Consider the following 14,107-nt stretch of genomic DNA (forward strand, 5'->3'; position numbering starts at 1 on the left):
TTTCTAAGTGTATTTTTGTTCTTTATGTTTCTTGGCCCTTGAGTCTTCTCTGTCTTTAATCTTTCTCTCCTCTCCTACTATTTATAGCCAGTCTCATATTAATTTCCTTTCTCTAGGGCCTTTAACCACTTGGTGCTCATTTCAGACCAGTAGTAGTAGTAACAAAGTTCTGCAACTCAAATGTATCTTCACTCCTGCTGTATTTAAGACACAGCTATCTCAGTATCTTAAAATAACAATGTCATTATTTTTTGGCATACCCTTGCCTGACTTCTGAGGGCCTCACTAAGTCTAGTTCTAGCCTTTGTAGAATGGTCAACCTCTTTCATCAAGGCTTTGGTTTCATTACTGGTGTCTGAATCAGTTCCACTCCTAGCTTGACCCAGATTTTAGTTTTTATTATGGATTTTTCCTTCAAACTTGTTTATTTAAGTTTTCATTTTTGGCAGCATATGGATGATTTTATTTTTAATAATCATATCTCTTAGTAAACTAATGGTTACATAATATTAAAGTATAAGAAGCTAAAATTGGCCAGGTGTGGTGGCTCACGCCTGTAATCCCAGCACTTTGGGAGGCTGAGGCAGGTGGATCACCTGAGGTCAGGAGTTCAAGATCAGCCTGGCCAACATGGTGAAACCCTGTCTCTACTAAAAACACAAAAATTAGCTGGGCGTGGTGGCGCACGCCTGTAGTCCCAGCTACTTGGGAGGCTGAGGCAGGAGAATCACTTCAACCCAGGAGGTAGAGGTTGCAGTGAGCAAAGATCGTGCTACTGCCCTCCAGCCTGGATGACAGAGTGAGACTCCGTCTTAAGAAAAAAAAAAGGGCTAAAATTTATCAAGAAAATCCACTATAGTGATTTAAATAAAACACTTTTCAAAATTTTATAAAATTTTGAAAGTATTGTGTTTTGTAGACAATTTAAAACTATATATTTAGAATTCTGTGACTTCTGTAGAATTTGAAATTTTTCTAATATCTTTGCATTGATTAAACATAGTTGTTACCCTTTACATATTGTTATTTTGACTATGGCTTACCTATATGCAATTACATTTCCAAGGACCCTGAATGATCAGGCTCAGGTATTTTTTTCTGAAAAATCTGTGGAAAAACATTTTCAGATAAAATTAAAATATGAAATAAGATATTTTGAACAATAAAGTGAGTCCTTTTTATATGGAAGAGTAGTGAAGCTTAACAAAACCAAACTAAAACAAGAGACTGTAACAATGAAGTTTAAAATACACATTCATATTATGGAAAGCATGAGGGAACTTGGTGAGTTGGTGAAGCAGGGAGCGTTTGGCCTTAAATTGTTGAATTTTTTAGATTAAGATCAATTGTCCTGAGTTTGGGGTGGTTTTGGGGTCTCTGGTTCTTTTCTTATTGCAGTGTGACAGCTATGAAATTCGCCCTGGTAAACACCTTGGAGTGTGCATTTCTGTGGCCAACAACAGACTTTTTGTTGGATCCATTCCGAAGAATAAGACTAAAGAAAACATTTTGGAAGAATTCAGTAAAGTCACAGGTAAAACAAAAATGTATTTAGAAATTACTTTTGCGAAGTATGTTGTACTACTTACAAGTGCTCAAAAAAACTGAGGGGTTGTATGTATTAGATTAAGAATTCAGGTCTGAAGTATCTAAATTGCTTCCTTTCTGCTTTATAGTGGTTTGGGTTTAAGCAAGTTCCCTTATATCCTTCATTTCTTGGAATGTCCCCTTCACTTCTTTGTCTTAATTGAACCTTGGCTTTTGCTGGAGCTTTTGCTCTATAGCCCTGAAGTGAATGCTTTTTTTCCCCTTGACAATTAGTATATTGTAGGACCAAGAGGATAAAAGTTTTTACTCTCTCTGTGTTGCCTTGTCTAGATCAGAATTTTTTTTTTTTTTTTTTTTTTTGAGACGGAGTTTCGCTCGTTGCCTAGGCTGGAGTGCAGTGGCACTGTCTCGGCTCACTGCAACCTCTGCCTCCTTGGTTCAAGCAGTTCTCCTGCCTCAGCCTCCTGAGTAGCTGGGACTAGCATGCGCCACCACGCCTGGCTAATTTTGTATTTTTAGTAGAGACGGGGTTTCTCCATGTTGGTCAGGCTGGTCTCGAACTCCCGACCTCTGGTGATCCTCCCACCTCAGCCTCCCAAAGTGCTGGGATTACAGGCGTGAGCCACTTAAATATCCAATTCTAAATCCATGGAATTGATTGAGAAGTAGATTTTATATCACAGTTCTATACACATTTATATATAACTGAAACAATTTAACAAAACTGTGCTTTTATTTATTATACATGATTTTATTTTGATATTTCTTATTCTATTTCATTTTTTTAAATGCCAGTTGTGATCTAATACTACCTGTGATTTAAAAACTCTGCGTTAGACTGCTGCCTCCCGTTGTAAAAACCACTGTTCCTTTACATTTTTATCATCCAGACATATCCTTTCCCTTTTGTTGAAGCTGTCATTCATTGCTCTTGTGGTTTCAGCCTTTCATTAATCTAAAGATTGCTTCTGGCTCACTGTCTTCCTCTTCTGCCCTAAATTGACTTCTTTCTAATACCTTTAACATCTACATTGGTGAACCATCTAGGGCTTTAGACTCCTACCTACTTCTATGACTACCTCATCTTTAGTCCTTCAGCTCCACCATATCCAGATTACATTCTGGATCTAGTCACCAGAAATTCTGTGCACTTTGAACTCTTGATTTCTAGCGTCCCACTTTGTAACCACTGCTACCACCTGCTATATTATGTTGTCAGGTACCCCTGCTGGCACAGTTCTTTGACCTCATCACTTTATTATCTATAGCTCCTTCTGGCTTCATGATCATTTATTCATTCTTTCAGCAGGTGTTTATTAAAGTTCCTGTTAAGTGCTGGCATTGTGCTATGTGCCTGGGATACACTGGTGGCTAAGAGACATATTCTCTACTTTCATAGATCCTATATCCTGAGAAAGGAGATAAGACCAAGAATATAAAAAATAAAAATTAAAGGAATGTTTAGACATTGTGATAAGACACTGAAGCAGGAAATACAGGATATTTAGCTAGAGAATAGCTACCATCCCTGTTTCGATGGTTCTGGAAGACTTTTCTGATAAGATGGCATGTCAACCAGCACCTGAAGGATGAAGAGGATATAGCATACAAAGAGCAAAAGGAAGTGCATTCCAAGACAGCAACACATGCCAAGGTTCCAAGGCAAGAAAGAAGTCAGTATATTACAGTAACTGAGGAGGCCAGTGTTATTAAAAGGTAGAATTAGGAGTAGAATTGTATGAAATGAAGTAGGCAGGGCTTCTGTAGGCCATGTAAGGAGTTGGGTTTTTTTTGTATATATAATGAGAAGGTATTTAAAGGTTTTAAGCAGGAAATAACACCTATTTCGTGTTTATGGGATGTTCCTACCGCTCTGTGGATAGGGGCTTGGAGAGAAGGGGCATGAGTGGAAGCTGATAAGTTAGTTGAAGCTGTCATACTAGTACAGATACAGGATTAGACGAGGGTAATAGCAGTGGAGATAGAAAGAAGTAAATGAGTTTGGAATTGGATAGGAGAGATGAAGGAAGAAATCAAGAATGTCTAACCAATTTCTGGCTTCAGAACCAGGTGGATGGCACTGTTTATTAGATAGGAAGTCTAGGGAAGGCAGATTTTGGCCATGGTGGTTCAGTTTTGGACAAGTTAAATTTGCAATGTTTAAGACATCAAAGAGGATACCTCAGGTAAGAACGTAGGCACATCTAGAGCTTAGAGAAGTCCGGGGTAGGAAAAAAATCTAAGTGTTTATAAGGGTATAGGTAACATTTAAAAGTAGGCCTAGCTGACATTATTTAGAAAGAACACATACGGAGAGATAAGGGCAAAGGACTAAGACCAGAGGAACACTAATATTTAGTGATCACTTCCATTCTTGGTAAAAATAGTAACTTTTAAGTTAGCTTCAAGGAAGATTTTTGGCCATGATTAGTTGTCAAAAGTTAGTTCTCTTGGGTTTATATTACTAATTTTGTTTTTAAGATCTTTGTTAGTGCTTTTATAAAGTCATGTTATATCAAACGCTCTAAAACATTGTAGCATGTTAAATGTCAGAATATAGTAGATTTGTTGTATATGGCTGTACCTTCAGAACCCCTAAAATTAAAAAGGAACATCAAATACTGTCCCAAACTCCATATCTAATTATGTTGATCTAATTGTCTACAAAATTAGTGACTCATGTTGAGGCTGCTTCACTTATATTTTGCTCATCGTCAAGCGGATTTAGGTCTGCCTAATCGCTAGATGTGTGGTGGATGCTTTTGGCTTATATATCTGGCTGTTGGTTTAACAGAGGGTTTGGTGGACGTTATTCTCTATCATCAACCCGATGACAAAAAGAAGAATCGGGGGTTCTGCTTCCTTGAATATGAGGATCACAAGTCAGCAGCACAAGCCAGACGCCGGCTGATGAGTGGAAAAGTAAAAGTGTGGGGAAATGTAGTTACAGTTGAATGGGCTGACCCTGTGGAAGAACCAGATCCAGAAGTCATGGCTAAGGTAAATACAGTTGCTCGGAATGGGCATAGGGTCATCATTTAAATTTTATACTCAGAATAAAGCTCAAATATTTTGAGTTTTATGATAAATACAAATTGTAGCTTTAGACTTCAATTGTTTGGCAAGGAGCGGCTTTAACACTAAAGTTAACAGCCTGTCTTGGTATCCAGGAATTTCCATTAACCATCCGTTTTCCTGCAGATTAAATGTGCAAAAGGAACTGAAATGAAATTCCTTCAATTAAGTATTTCCGTACACACTGGGTGTTTGTTTAGTGCTAGGCACTGTGACGGATAGAGGTGTTTTTTTTTAAAAAAAAAAAAAAAAAAAAAAAAAAGGTCCTGAGTAAGGAGAGAATGTTTTGGAGATTATAAGTTATAGTCTTCATTGACTATATTGTGACTTTTATTACTTGGCCATGAATTATGTTTTATTTAGATTTATAACTAATTTTTCTTTTTTTAAGCTTTTTTTGTAGTTGTTTTTATTTTTTTTAAATATTTTATTTATTATTATTATTTTTTGAGACGGATTCTTGCTATGTCGCCCAGGCTGGAGTGCAGTGGTACGATCTCGGCTCACTGCAACCTCCACCTCCCGGGTTCAAGCGATTCTTCTTCCTCAGCCTCCCAAGTAGCTGGGACTACAGGCGCCTGCCACCACGCCCGGCTAAATTTTGTATTTTTAGTAGAGACAGCATTTCACCATATTGGCCAGGCTGGTCTCGAACTCCTAACCTCGTGATCTGCCCGCCTTGGCCTCCCAAAGTGCTGGGATTAAGGCATGAGCCACCGCGCCCCATTAAGGCATGAGCCACCATGCCCCGCCTGTTGTTTTTAAATGATCAAATTCCCTTAGTGTATTGTCCCCATGAAGAAAGGCAAAAGATTGTCATGTTTGCTCTCGTTACTGGCAAAATATGCATGGCAAGTCCTATAAAGGGCCCTCAATTCCCTCCTGATTCCTGTACTTGTGTTGCCAGGATCTTAATAGTGGTGCCTTGAGTACTGGTTCTTAAGCTTTCCTTTGGGTGACTTCTGGGACACATCAGAGTTGCATTTGTTTTTTTTTTTTTGAGATGGAGTCTTGCTCTGTCGCCCAGGCTGGAGTGCAGTGGCGTGATCTCCGCTCACGGCAAGCTCTGCCTCCTGGGTTCACGCCATTCTCCTGCCTCAGCCTCCCAAGTAGCTGGGACTACAGGCGCCCGCCACCACGCCTGGCTAATTTTTTGTATTTTTAGTAGAGACGGGGTTTCACCATGTTAGCCAGGGTGGTCTCGATCTCCTGACCTCGTGAGCCGCCTGCCTCAGCCTCCCAAAGTGCTGGGATTACAGGCGTGAGCCACCGTGCCCGGCCTCAGAGTTGCATTTCTGCTGCTTGCAATGAGCTCTTGAGCATTTTAGTTGTCTCTTCCCTTCACAGGGAGGCAGCAAACTCTGCATGGCCATGAGTTAATGGTTGGATTCTTCTTGATAAGTCAGAAGTCAAGGTTTTTATTCCAGAATTTGAGGAGGCAAACCCTCGTTCTAAGTAGTTGGGAGGAGAACCCTGGTTTATACTTGTATAAAGTTTGGGTAGGCAATGACATCTTTGGGTTAAGCAGATAAGTTCTATTGAGAATGGACCAGACAGGGTCTCAGAAGTGCTACTCAGTATCTTTTATCTCATATTCCTTGAGTAGATGGGTGTCTAGGAAAGGGATAGAGAATTTAAATAGCTCTGAGTTTTTATTTTGATTTTTTACTAGCTTGATTTTAATTCCTATTGTTTCTTCTCCTAATACAACTATGACTTTGGGTAAACTACTGAACATGGATGTCATCTATTTTATTGAGCCTGGATCAATCTCTAACATCCACCACAACTTTGAATCTACCTGTAGTAACTAAGTATAGCCTGTATTGTTTTTTCTGTAAAAATATTTTAAAATAGTATTATAGATGTATTACATATTATAAAAGAGGAATAAAATCCCATGAAAACCAAAAGTATAGCTTGTAATTTGCTTACCAGCCGCTTTTCACATAACCTTTAGTAACTGCTCAGATGGAAGTTCATCCTAATCTTTTTTTAGGGTTAGAAAACTTCAAGATTTCATTCTGGTAACTCCTTTTTCCTAGATCTAAAACAGGTTTCAGAATGAAAAGGAGGTCTCTATAAACTTAGGATTAAATATTATAGAGCCGTTTATTGTTTTCTTTTTTTTTAAGAGATGGGGTCTCATTATGTTGCCCAGGCTGGAGTGCAGTAGCTGCTCACATGTGCAATCATAGCACACTGCAGCCTTGAACTCCTGGGCTTAAGCGTCCCTCCCACTTCAGCCTCCCAGGTAGCTTGGGACTACTGGTGCTTGCAACCGCACCCAGCTCCTTTATTGTTTCCTAATTGAAAAGAAAAGTTTATCCATTTGAGTAAAGCTTCTGTTATTCACACTATCAATTTACAATTCACTGAAGATTTTTTTTGCCAAGTTGGGTCAGTTTTACAATGTACCAAAACCTAAAAGCCTAAATATATGTCTCTTAAAGGGACCCTTTTTCCTGTTGAACATTTTAAACACAATTTCAGTAAGTAATTTTCATATAGTATGTTATCGTTTCATCATAGAAAAGTCCATGTTGAATTTTTTTTAAAAAACAACTAAACCAGTGGGAGTCTGTGTAACGTAGAGGCTGGACCTTAGTATGACAAATTGAGAATAATAAAGGGGATGGAGCATTTGTGGAAAATGTTAGTTTTTTTCCTCCTTAAATTAATATCTTCTTATTAGATAGCCCTTTATCTGAAGCAACAATTTGTTCAATATGTTAGTTTTTTATTTGGATAGGTACTATATTTTCTTAGTTCAAAAGTTATATAGAAAAGTACAGACAAAGAAATTTCCTTTCTACCCCTATGCCTGTGTCTACCAAATCCCCTTTGTCTCCTATAAGGCATCCAGTTTTAATAGTTGCTGGTTTCCTTTTAGTATTTCCTTTGGCAAATATGAATATACTTCCTTAATTCTTACATGAGTGGTAGTAATGTTGGTAGCGTACTATATCCACTGATCTACCTTTTGTTTATTCATCATCCTGTTTCATCAGCTCTGAGGAAATACACCATTATTATATGTACTACTAAATAGTTATAAAACACTGCCAGCTAAACTATGGCACAGTACTTGCTTATCACATTGACTGTAAGTTCTCTATTTCAGAGATGTAAAAACAGGAAAAACAGTGTATCCTATCGATCTCTATCAGCTCCTCTTCATTTTTTGGGTTTTTTTTTTTTTTTTGAGATGCAGCCTTGCTTTGTCACCCAGGCTGGAGTGCAGTGGTACAATCTTGGCTCACTGCAGCCTCCGCCTCCCGGGTTCAAGCGATTCTCTTGCCTCAGCTTCCCGAGTAGCTGGGGTTATAGGTGCCTGCTACCACGCCCGGCTAATTTTTGTATTTTTAGTACAGACGGGGTTTCACCGTGCTGGCCAGGCTGGTCTTGAACTCCCAACCTCAGGTGATCTGCCCACCTCGGCCTCCCAAAGTGCTGGGATTACAGGCGTGAGCCACCGCGCCCAACCCTCTTCTTCATTTTTTATAACTACATAGTAGTCTGTTCTGTGGAGGTACTATAGTGTGTTTAACCAGCTGGATATTGTTTTCTAATCTTTTGCTCTTACAATGCTGGAATGAATAAGCTTATGTCAGTTGATACAAGTGGAGATACATCTGTAGGATAGATTCTTAGGGGGTAGAATTGTGGGCCAAAGGGTAGATACATCTGTAATTGTTAAGATACTGCCATATTCCTGTCTGTAGGAGATACACTATTTTACATTCCTACCAGCAAAATACAAGAGAATTATTTTCCTCATTCTTGACAAAATAGTGTATGATCAAACTTTTGAATTTTGCCAGCCTGATAGCAAATGATGTCTCAGTGCCATTAATGGTTAATGATTTGCTTCTCTTACTATGAATGGTTTGAACTTTAAATATATTTTAAGAGCCATATGTGTTTCTTTGTATGAACCATGTATTCAGGAATTTTGCCTATTTTTCTATGCAGTTGTTGAGCTTTTTCTTATTTTCTGGTGCTCTGATATAAAAGAGAGATTAGCTGTTTGTGATACATGTTGCAAACTTTTCATCCATATTTATTGTCTTTGCTTATAGTATTTTTTGCCATATAGAAGTCGTTTATTTTTAGTAGTTGAATATATCATTCTTATGGCTCCTAGATTTTAAGTCATAAGGTCATCCCCACTAGGAGTGGGTCATCCCCACTCCTAGATTTTAAGTCATAAGGTCATCCCCACTTAAGGTTACATAAAGGAATCATCCTTGTTCTAATACTTTCACAGTCCTCCCTCCACCCTTTTATTATTTAAATTTTCAATCTATTTGGAGTTTATCCTGGTGTATAGTGTGAGGCATGGACCAGCTTTTCTCCTTTTTTTCTAATTAACACTACCTGATTTAATGATTTAAGCATTATAGTTTGTTTATATTTGGTAGGGCCAGCCTCTAAATTTCACTCTTTTTTTTCCTGGTTATTCTTGCTTATTTATTTTTTCATATGAACTTTTGAAAGTTATTCAGTTTTAGAGGAAAGAAACAGAAAAACTTGTTTTGAAAGGGACTTGGAAACCGTGTTAAATTTGTTGATTAACTTGGTAATAATAATTATGTGTTGGTTCCTTGAAGGTTCTATTCAGTGTTAGGTGCTTTAATGACAACATAGGAGAAGGCAGGAAGCAATAATTTTTATAAATCGGTGATTGATATCAGTGTCATTTTCCTAGCAATTTCTCTTGCTACCTGTAACAACACTTTTAGCACTTAATGTTTTAGAGGAGAAAAGCTATTCTATGAAGACAGGAAGAAACATTTTTCAGGTAAAATTAAGTAGCCAATGACAGTTTTGTTTATTTGTTGTTTACTAGGTAAAAGTTTTGTTTGTGAGAAACTTGGCTACTACAGTGACAGAAGAAATATTGGAAAAGTCATTTTCTGAATTTGGAAAACTCGAAAGAGTAAAGAAGTTGAAAGATTATGCATTTGTTCATTTTGAAGACAGAGGAGCAGCTGTTAAGGTAGAAATTTTGAAATTTTGGTCCTTGATATTTGAATTTTGTTTTTGAAACTTGCCAAACACAAACTAACTTTAAAAACTGAAATAAAATTGGTTGTTAGCTTTTGCTGAACTGTTTCTATTTAATCTCTGTAAAGTGGTAATAGTATGTAACAGATAAGACTCCATATTTCAAAGCCGGATTATTACTGAGTTTGTGATCTTAGGCAAGTTATCTTTAATCTCTGTATTGTTTTGTAAGATTCGATAGCATGATGCCTTGGAAGTATTACAAGATATAAAAATTAGCTGCTGTAAACACTAAATAGGTAATGAATGCATTATAACTACTTAGTTTACCTCAGTTTGTGTACCTATGAAGGAAACTGAGTGGTATACATGACTCATACAGTATACCATGTTTAATTGAGTAGATGTATTTTGAGGGTATGATTAGTTTTACCTTTAATCATTTTAGAGTTAAAATAGCATTCGGTATGTTTTACTGATATCGGTAATTGTTAGAGATATCACTTGTGTATAATAGTTGATTTAGTCTTTGATGATAATGAAAAGTGTGAAGAAAGTATTTTCATACGGTATCTGGAACACAAAACCTGCTTTCTGTTGACAATGGTTTAGGACTATCTTTAATGGGTGAAATTTTCAGTTTCTTTTTTTTATTCATCTCTCTTTCCTTGGGGGGATGGGAGCAAGACAAAACACTACTAAAGTCTTGTTTATGTTATTAGGAAGGCAGATCCAGAATGCTTAGTGACACAGGCGTGGTTCTTTTTCTGCATGTTTGGTCGGTGGGATACTGCCACCTCTAATTTGAGCATTTTTTGGTTTTGTTTTTTGCCCAGGCTACTGCTTTTAAAACAGGCTTTATAGAATCCCTGACTGGTTTATAATTAATCAGGCAGTATTGTTCATAAAATTCATAACTTGTCCAAGATCACAAACTCAGTAATAATCTGGCTTTGAAGTATGGAGTCTTACCTGTTATGCTGTTATACTCTTATCTGTTAATGTGTGGCTTCTGAAATTTCACTGGTATAGAATGCAGATAACTAATAATTTTATGCTTTCCAAATATTCCTCCTGGCTTGAGTGGTTTTAAATAACTGGTTGTCCTGATTGAAAATATTTATAGGATGGTTTGCCAAAGAAGCCTATGAAATTATAAAATATCTAGTCCAGGAACTGGGAGTCACCAGGATGGTCAGGGCAGAGAGTAGATGTTTCATTTTTTAATTTATGCCAGGAAGCTTTTGTAAACTTGTTTAGTTGCTTTAACTGAAGCAACGCAAAGCTGAGGTGGTAAAAAGGAAAATTGCAGTCTTGAGGACTAGTTTCGTTTTTGTCTAGATACTTATAAATCACTGATAGCTCCAATAGAACATTTTTTTATGTGTGCCCAGAGTGGGTAAAGGTATAGGGAAGCAAAAAATAAAATATCATGAGGAGGTGACATTTTGTTACTGAGTACTTGAACCTTTTGATGTATGGCAGAGGTTGTTAGGTGGAACAACATGAACAAAGGGCTAGAGCATGGAATGTTTGATTACTGCTTTCTACATAATTGCTTGAGTCTTCATTAGTCCAGGCCTTTTCTGGCTCTGTACTTTTAACTGTTCAAGCAAAGTACATTTTGGGTTAAGCATTGTGAGGGCAACCTAGGCTTTTTTGTGTTAGTATCTTCTTGAATTTTACAGATAATCTCACTCAGTAACCTCATTTGTGCTTCAAATCCTTGAAATTGTTGTATAAGAACAGTGTAAGACCTGTATGTTGTATGCTACATGTTTATTTTAAAATTCTAATCCTGAGAAGTTAATCTTTGTCTGGCTCGTATTAATACTGGCATTTTTCCCTGGTATGGATTTACTTCTTTGGTATGGCTTATCTTTTAAGGAGTTATTTGGAATTAAGGAGCAGCAATAGGTGGCAGCCCTTTTACCTTTTAAAATATAATATCAGGAGGTCGGTTTTGTTCTAAATGTAATTTACGTATAAAAAGATAAGGTCAGGGGAAACGTATTTTCTTTGTGTGTTTGTATTTAACTTTCTGGCTAGATTCACCTTTTGCCATTTAAAATAATTGTGAAGTAAATTGTTAAGTATATTAAATTACACAAGTATAATAGCTTACATACTATATAAAACATAATATAGTTTTAAGTCATTGTAAAATAATTTTTCTAATTTTTTATAGGCTATGGATGAAATGAATGGCAAAGAAATAGAAGGAGAAGAAATTGAAATAGTCTTAGCCAAGCCACCAGACAAGAAAAGGAAAGAGCGCCAGGCTGCTAGACAGGCCTCCAGAAGCACTGCGTGAGTCTACATTTTAGTAGATATATCTTTGGACAAGGAATAACTTGATAATGGAGATCAGATTAATAAAACAAAATCAGAGTTTTGAAGCAAACTGATTTGTTTTTTCTTTTCTCCCTTCTCTCCTTTGCTAGGTATGAAGATTATTACTACCACCCTCCTCCTCGCATGCCACCTCCAATTAGAGGTCGGGGTCGTGGTGGGGGGAGAGGTGGATATGGCTACCCTCCAGATTACTATGGCTATGAAGATTACTATGATGATTACTATGGTTATGATTATCACGACTATCGTGGAGGCTATGAAGATCCCTACTACGGCTATGATGATGGCTATGCAGTAAGAGGAAGAGGAGGAGGAAGGGGAGGGCGAGGTGCTCCACCACCACCAAGGGGGAGGGGAGCACCACCTCCAAGAGGTAGAGCTGGCTATTCACAGAGGGGGGCACCTTTGGGACCACCAAGAGGCTCTAGGGGTGGCAGAGGGGGTCCTGCTCAACAGCAGAGAGGCCGTGGTTCCCGTGGATCTCGGGGCAATCGTGGGGGCAATGTAGGAGGCAAGAGAAAGGCAGATGGGTACAACCAGCCTGATTCCAAGCGTCGTCAGACCAACAACCAACAGAACTGGGGTTCCCAACCCATCGCTCAGCAGCCGCTTCAGCAAGGTGGTGACTATTCTGGTAACTATGGTTACAATAATGACAACCAGGAATTTTATCAGGATACTTATGGGCAACAGTGGAAGTAGACAAGTAAGGGCTTGAAAATGATACTGGCAAGATACGATTGGCTCTAGATCTACATTCTTCAAAAAAAAAAAATTGGCTTAACTGTTTCATCTTTAAGTAGCATTTTGCTGCCATTTGTATTGGGCTGAAGAAATCACTATTGTGTATATACTCAAGTCTTTTTATTTTTCCTCTTTTCATAAATGCTCTTGGACATTATTGGGCTTGCAGAGTTCCCTTATTCTGGGGATTACAATGCTTTTATCGTTTCAGGCTTCATTTTAGCTTCAAAACAAGCTGGGCACACTGTTAAATCATGATTTTGCAGAACCTTTGGTTTTGGACAGTTTCATTTTTTTGGATTTGGGATAGATTACATAGGAGTATGGAGTATGCTGTAAATAAAAATACAAGCTAGTGCTTTGTCTTAGTAGTTTTAAGAAATTAAAGCAAACAAATTTAAGTTTTCTTGTATTGAAAATAACCTATGATTGTATGTTTTGCATTCCTAGAAGTAGGTTAACTGTGTTTTTAAATTGTTATAACTTCACACCTTTTTGAAATCTGCCCTACAAAATTTGTTTGGCTTAAACGTCAAAAGCCGTGACAATTTGTTCTTTGATGTGATTGTATTTCCAATTTCTTGTTCATGTAAGATTTCAATAAAACTAAAAAATCTATTCAAAACATTACCTATTTCAAATTCAATTGTGTCCTAAAACATTATTTTATTCGTAATCCTTGCAAGGAATATTGTTTTCAAAGTATAACTGCCTATGTGAGTGATCAAATTCATGCAAAATTTCTTGTCTATTCCAACATGTATTGTGGATATTAGACTGAGGATTAGTCTAAATTCAAGTATTTATTCCAATTAGCACTTTCATTGATTGGTGTTCTCTCATAGTCTCTTCTAATTTTGAAATTTTATCTTTTATTTTAAAAAAAAAACAGGTTCATAGACTTTTGAGCATTCTTGCAGGCATTGGATAATTTGCGTTAAAACAAATAAAATGTGGCTGGGAAAGCAGACTGCAATTTATTTTGACCCACATTCTTTATAAGGGATAATTTGTGACTGAAGACCTTATTTGCTGGATAAATGAATGTACATACAGGGAAAACTGTTAGTACTGTGGCGTCAATTGCACTGCGGACTTTAGTTTTAGTGAAAATGATCGTGACTACCATTTCAGTTACTGGTTTAGGAATATAATTTCCTATTACTATGTAAATTTGCTTTGAGAAACATTCATGCCTTGTAAGAGAGGCTTAAAAATATCCAGTAGTAATACCTCTGACTTTCTGTTAACACCTCGTTTATTTTTATTTATCTGCTATCCCTGATGCCTAAATTTTTTGTTGGCCAAGACATAACATCTATTTCCCTATTTCCTTTAGAAATTCTGATTTATTCTAATCACTTTTTTGCTTGAA

General features: G+C 37.2%; 1 protein-coding gene across 5 annotated transcripts in view; it reads left to right on the forward strand.

Annotated features, from left to right (window-relative positions):
* HNRNPR (heterogeneous nuclear ribonucleoprotein R) overlaps nucleotides 1-13,359 on the forward strand; it is a 34,386-nt gene extending 21,027 nt beyond the window's left edge. For all 5 annotated transcript variants that reach the window (XM_054501338.2, XM_054501328.2, XM_054501311.2 and 2 more), the window contains 5 exons: nucleotides 1,399-1,534; nucleotides 4,343-4,548; nucleotides 9,476-9,625; nucleotides 11,822-11,943; nucleotides 12,078-13,359. In XM_054501338.2, coding sequence (XP_054357313.1) covers nucleotides 1,399-1,534; nucleotides 4,343-4,548; nucleotides 9,476-9,625; nucleotides 11,822-11,943; nucleotides 12,078-12,690 — 1,227 coding nt within the window. In that variant the 3' untranslated portion in view covers nucleotides 12,691-13,359. The remainder of the gene's footprint in view (nucleotides 1-1,398; nucleotides 1,535-4,342; nucleotides 4,549-9,475; nucleotides 9,626-11,821; nucleotides 11,944-12,077) is intronic.
* The last annotated feature ends 748 nt before the right edge of the window (nucleotides 13,360-14,107 follow it).

This window comes from Pongo pygmaeus, chromosome 1 (genome assembly GCF_028885625.2).
Source record: "Pongo pygmaeus isolate AG05252 chromosome 1, NHGRI_mPonPyg2-v2.0_pri, whole genome shotgun sequence".
NCBI lineage: Eukaryota > Metazoa > Chordata > Mammalia > Primates > Hominidae > Pongo > Pongo pygmaeus.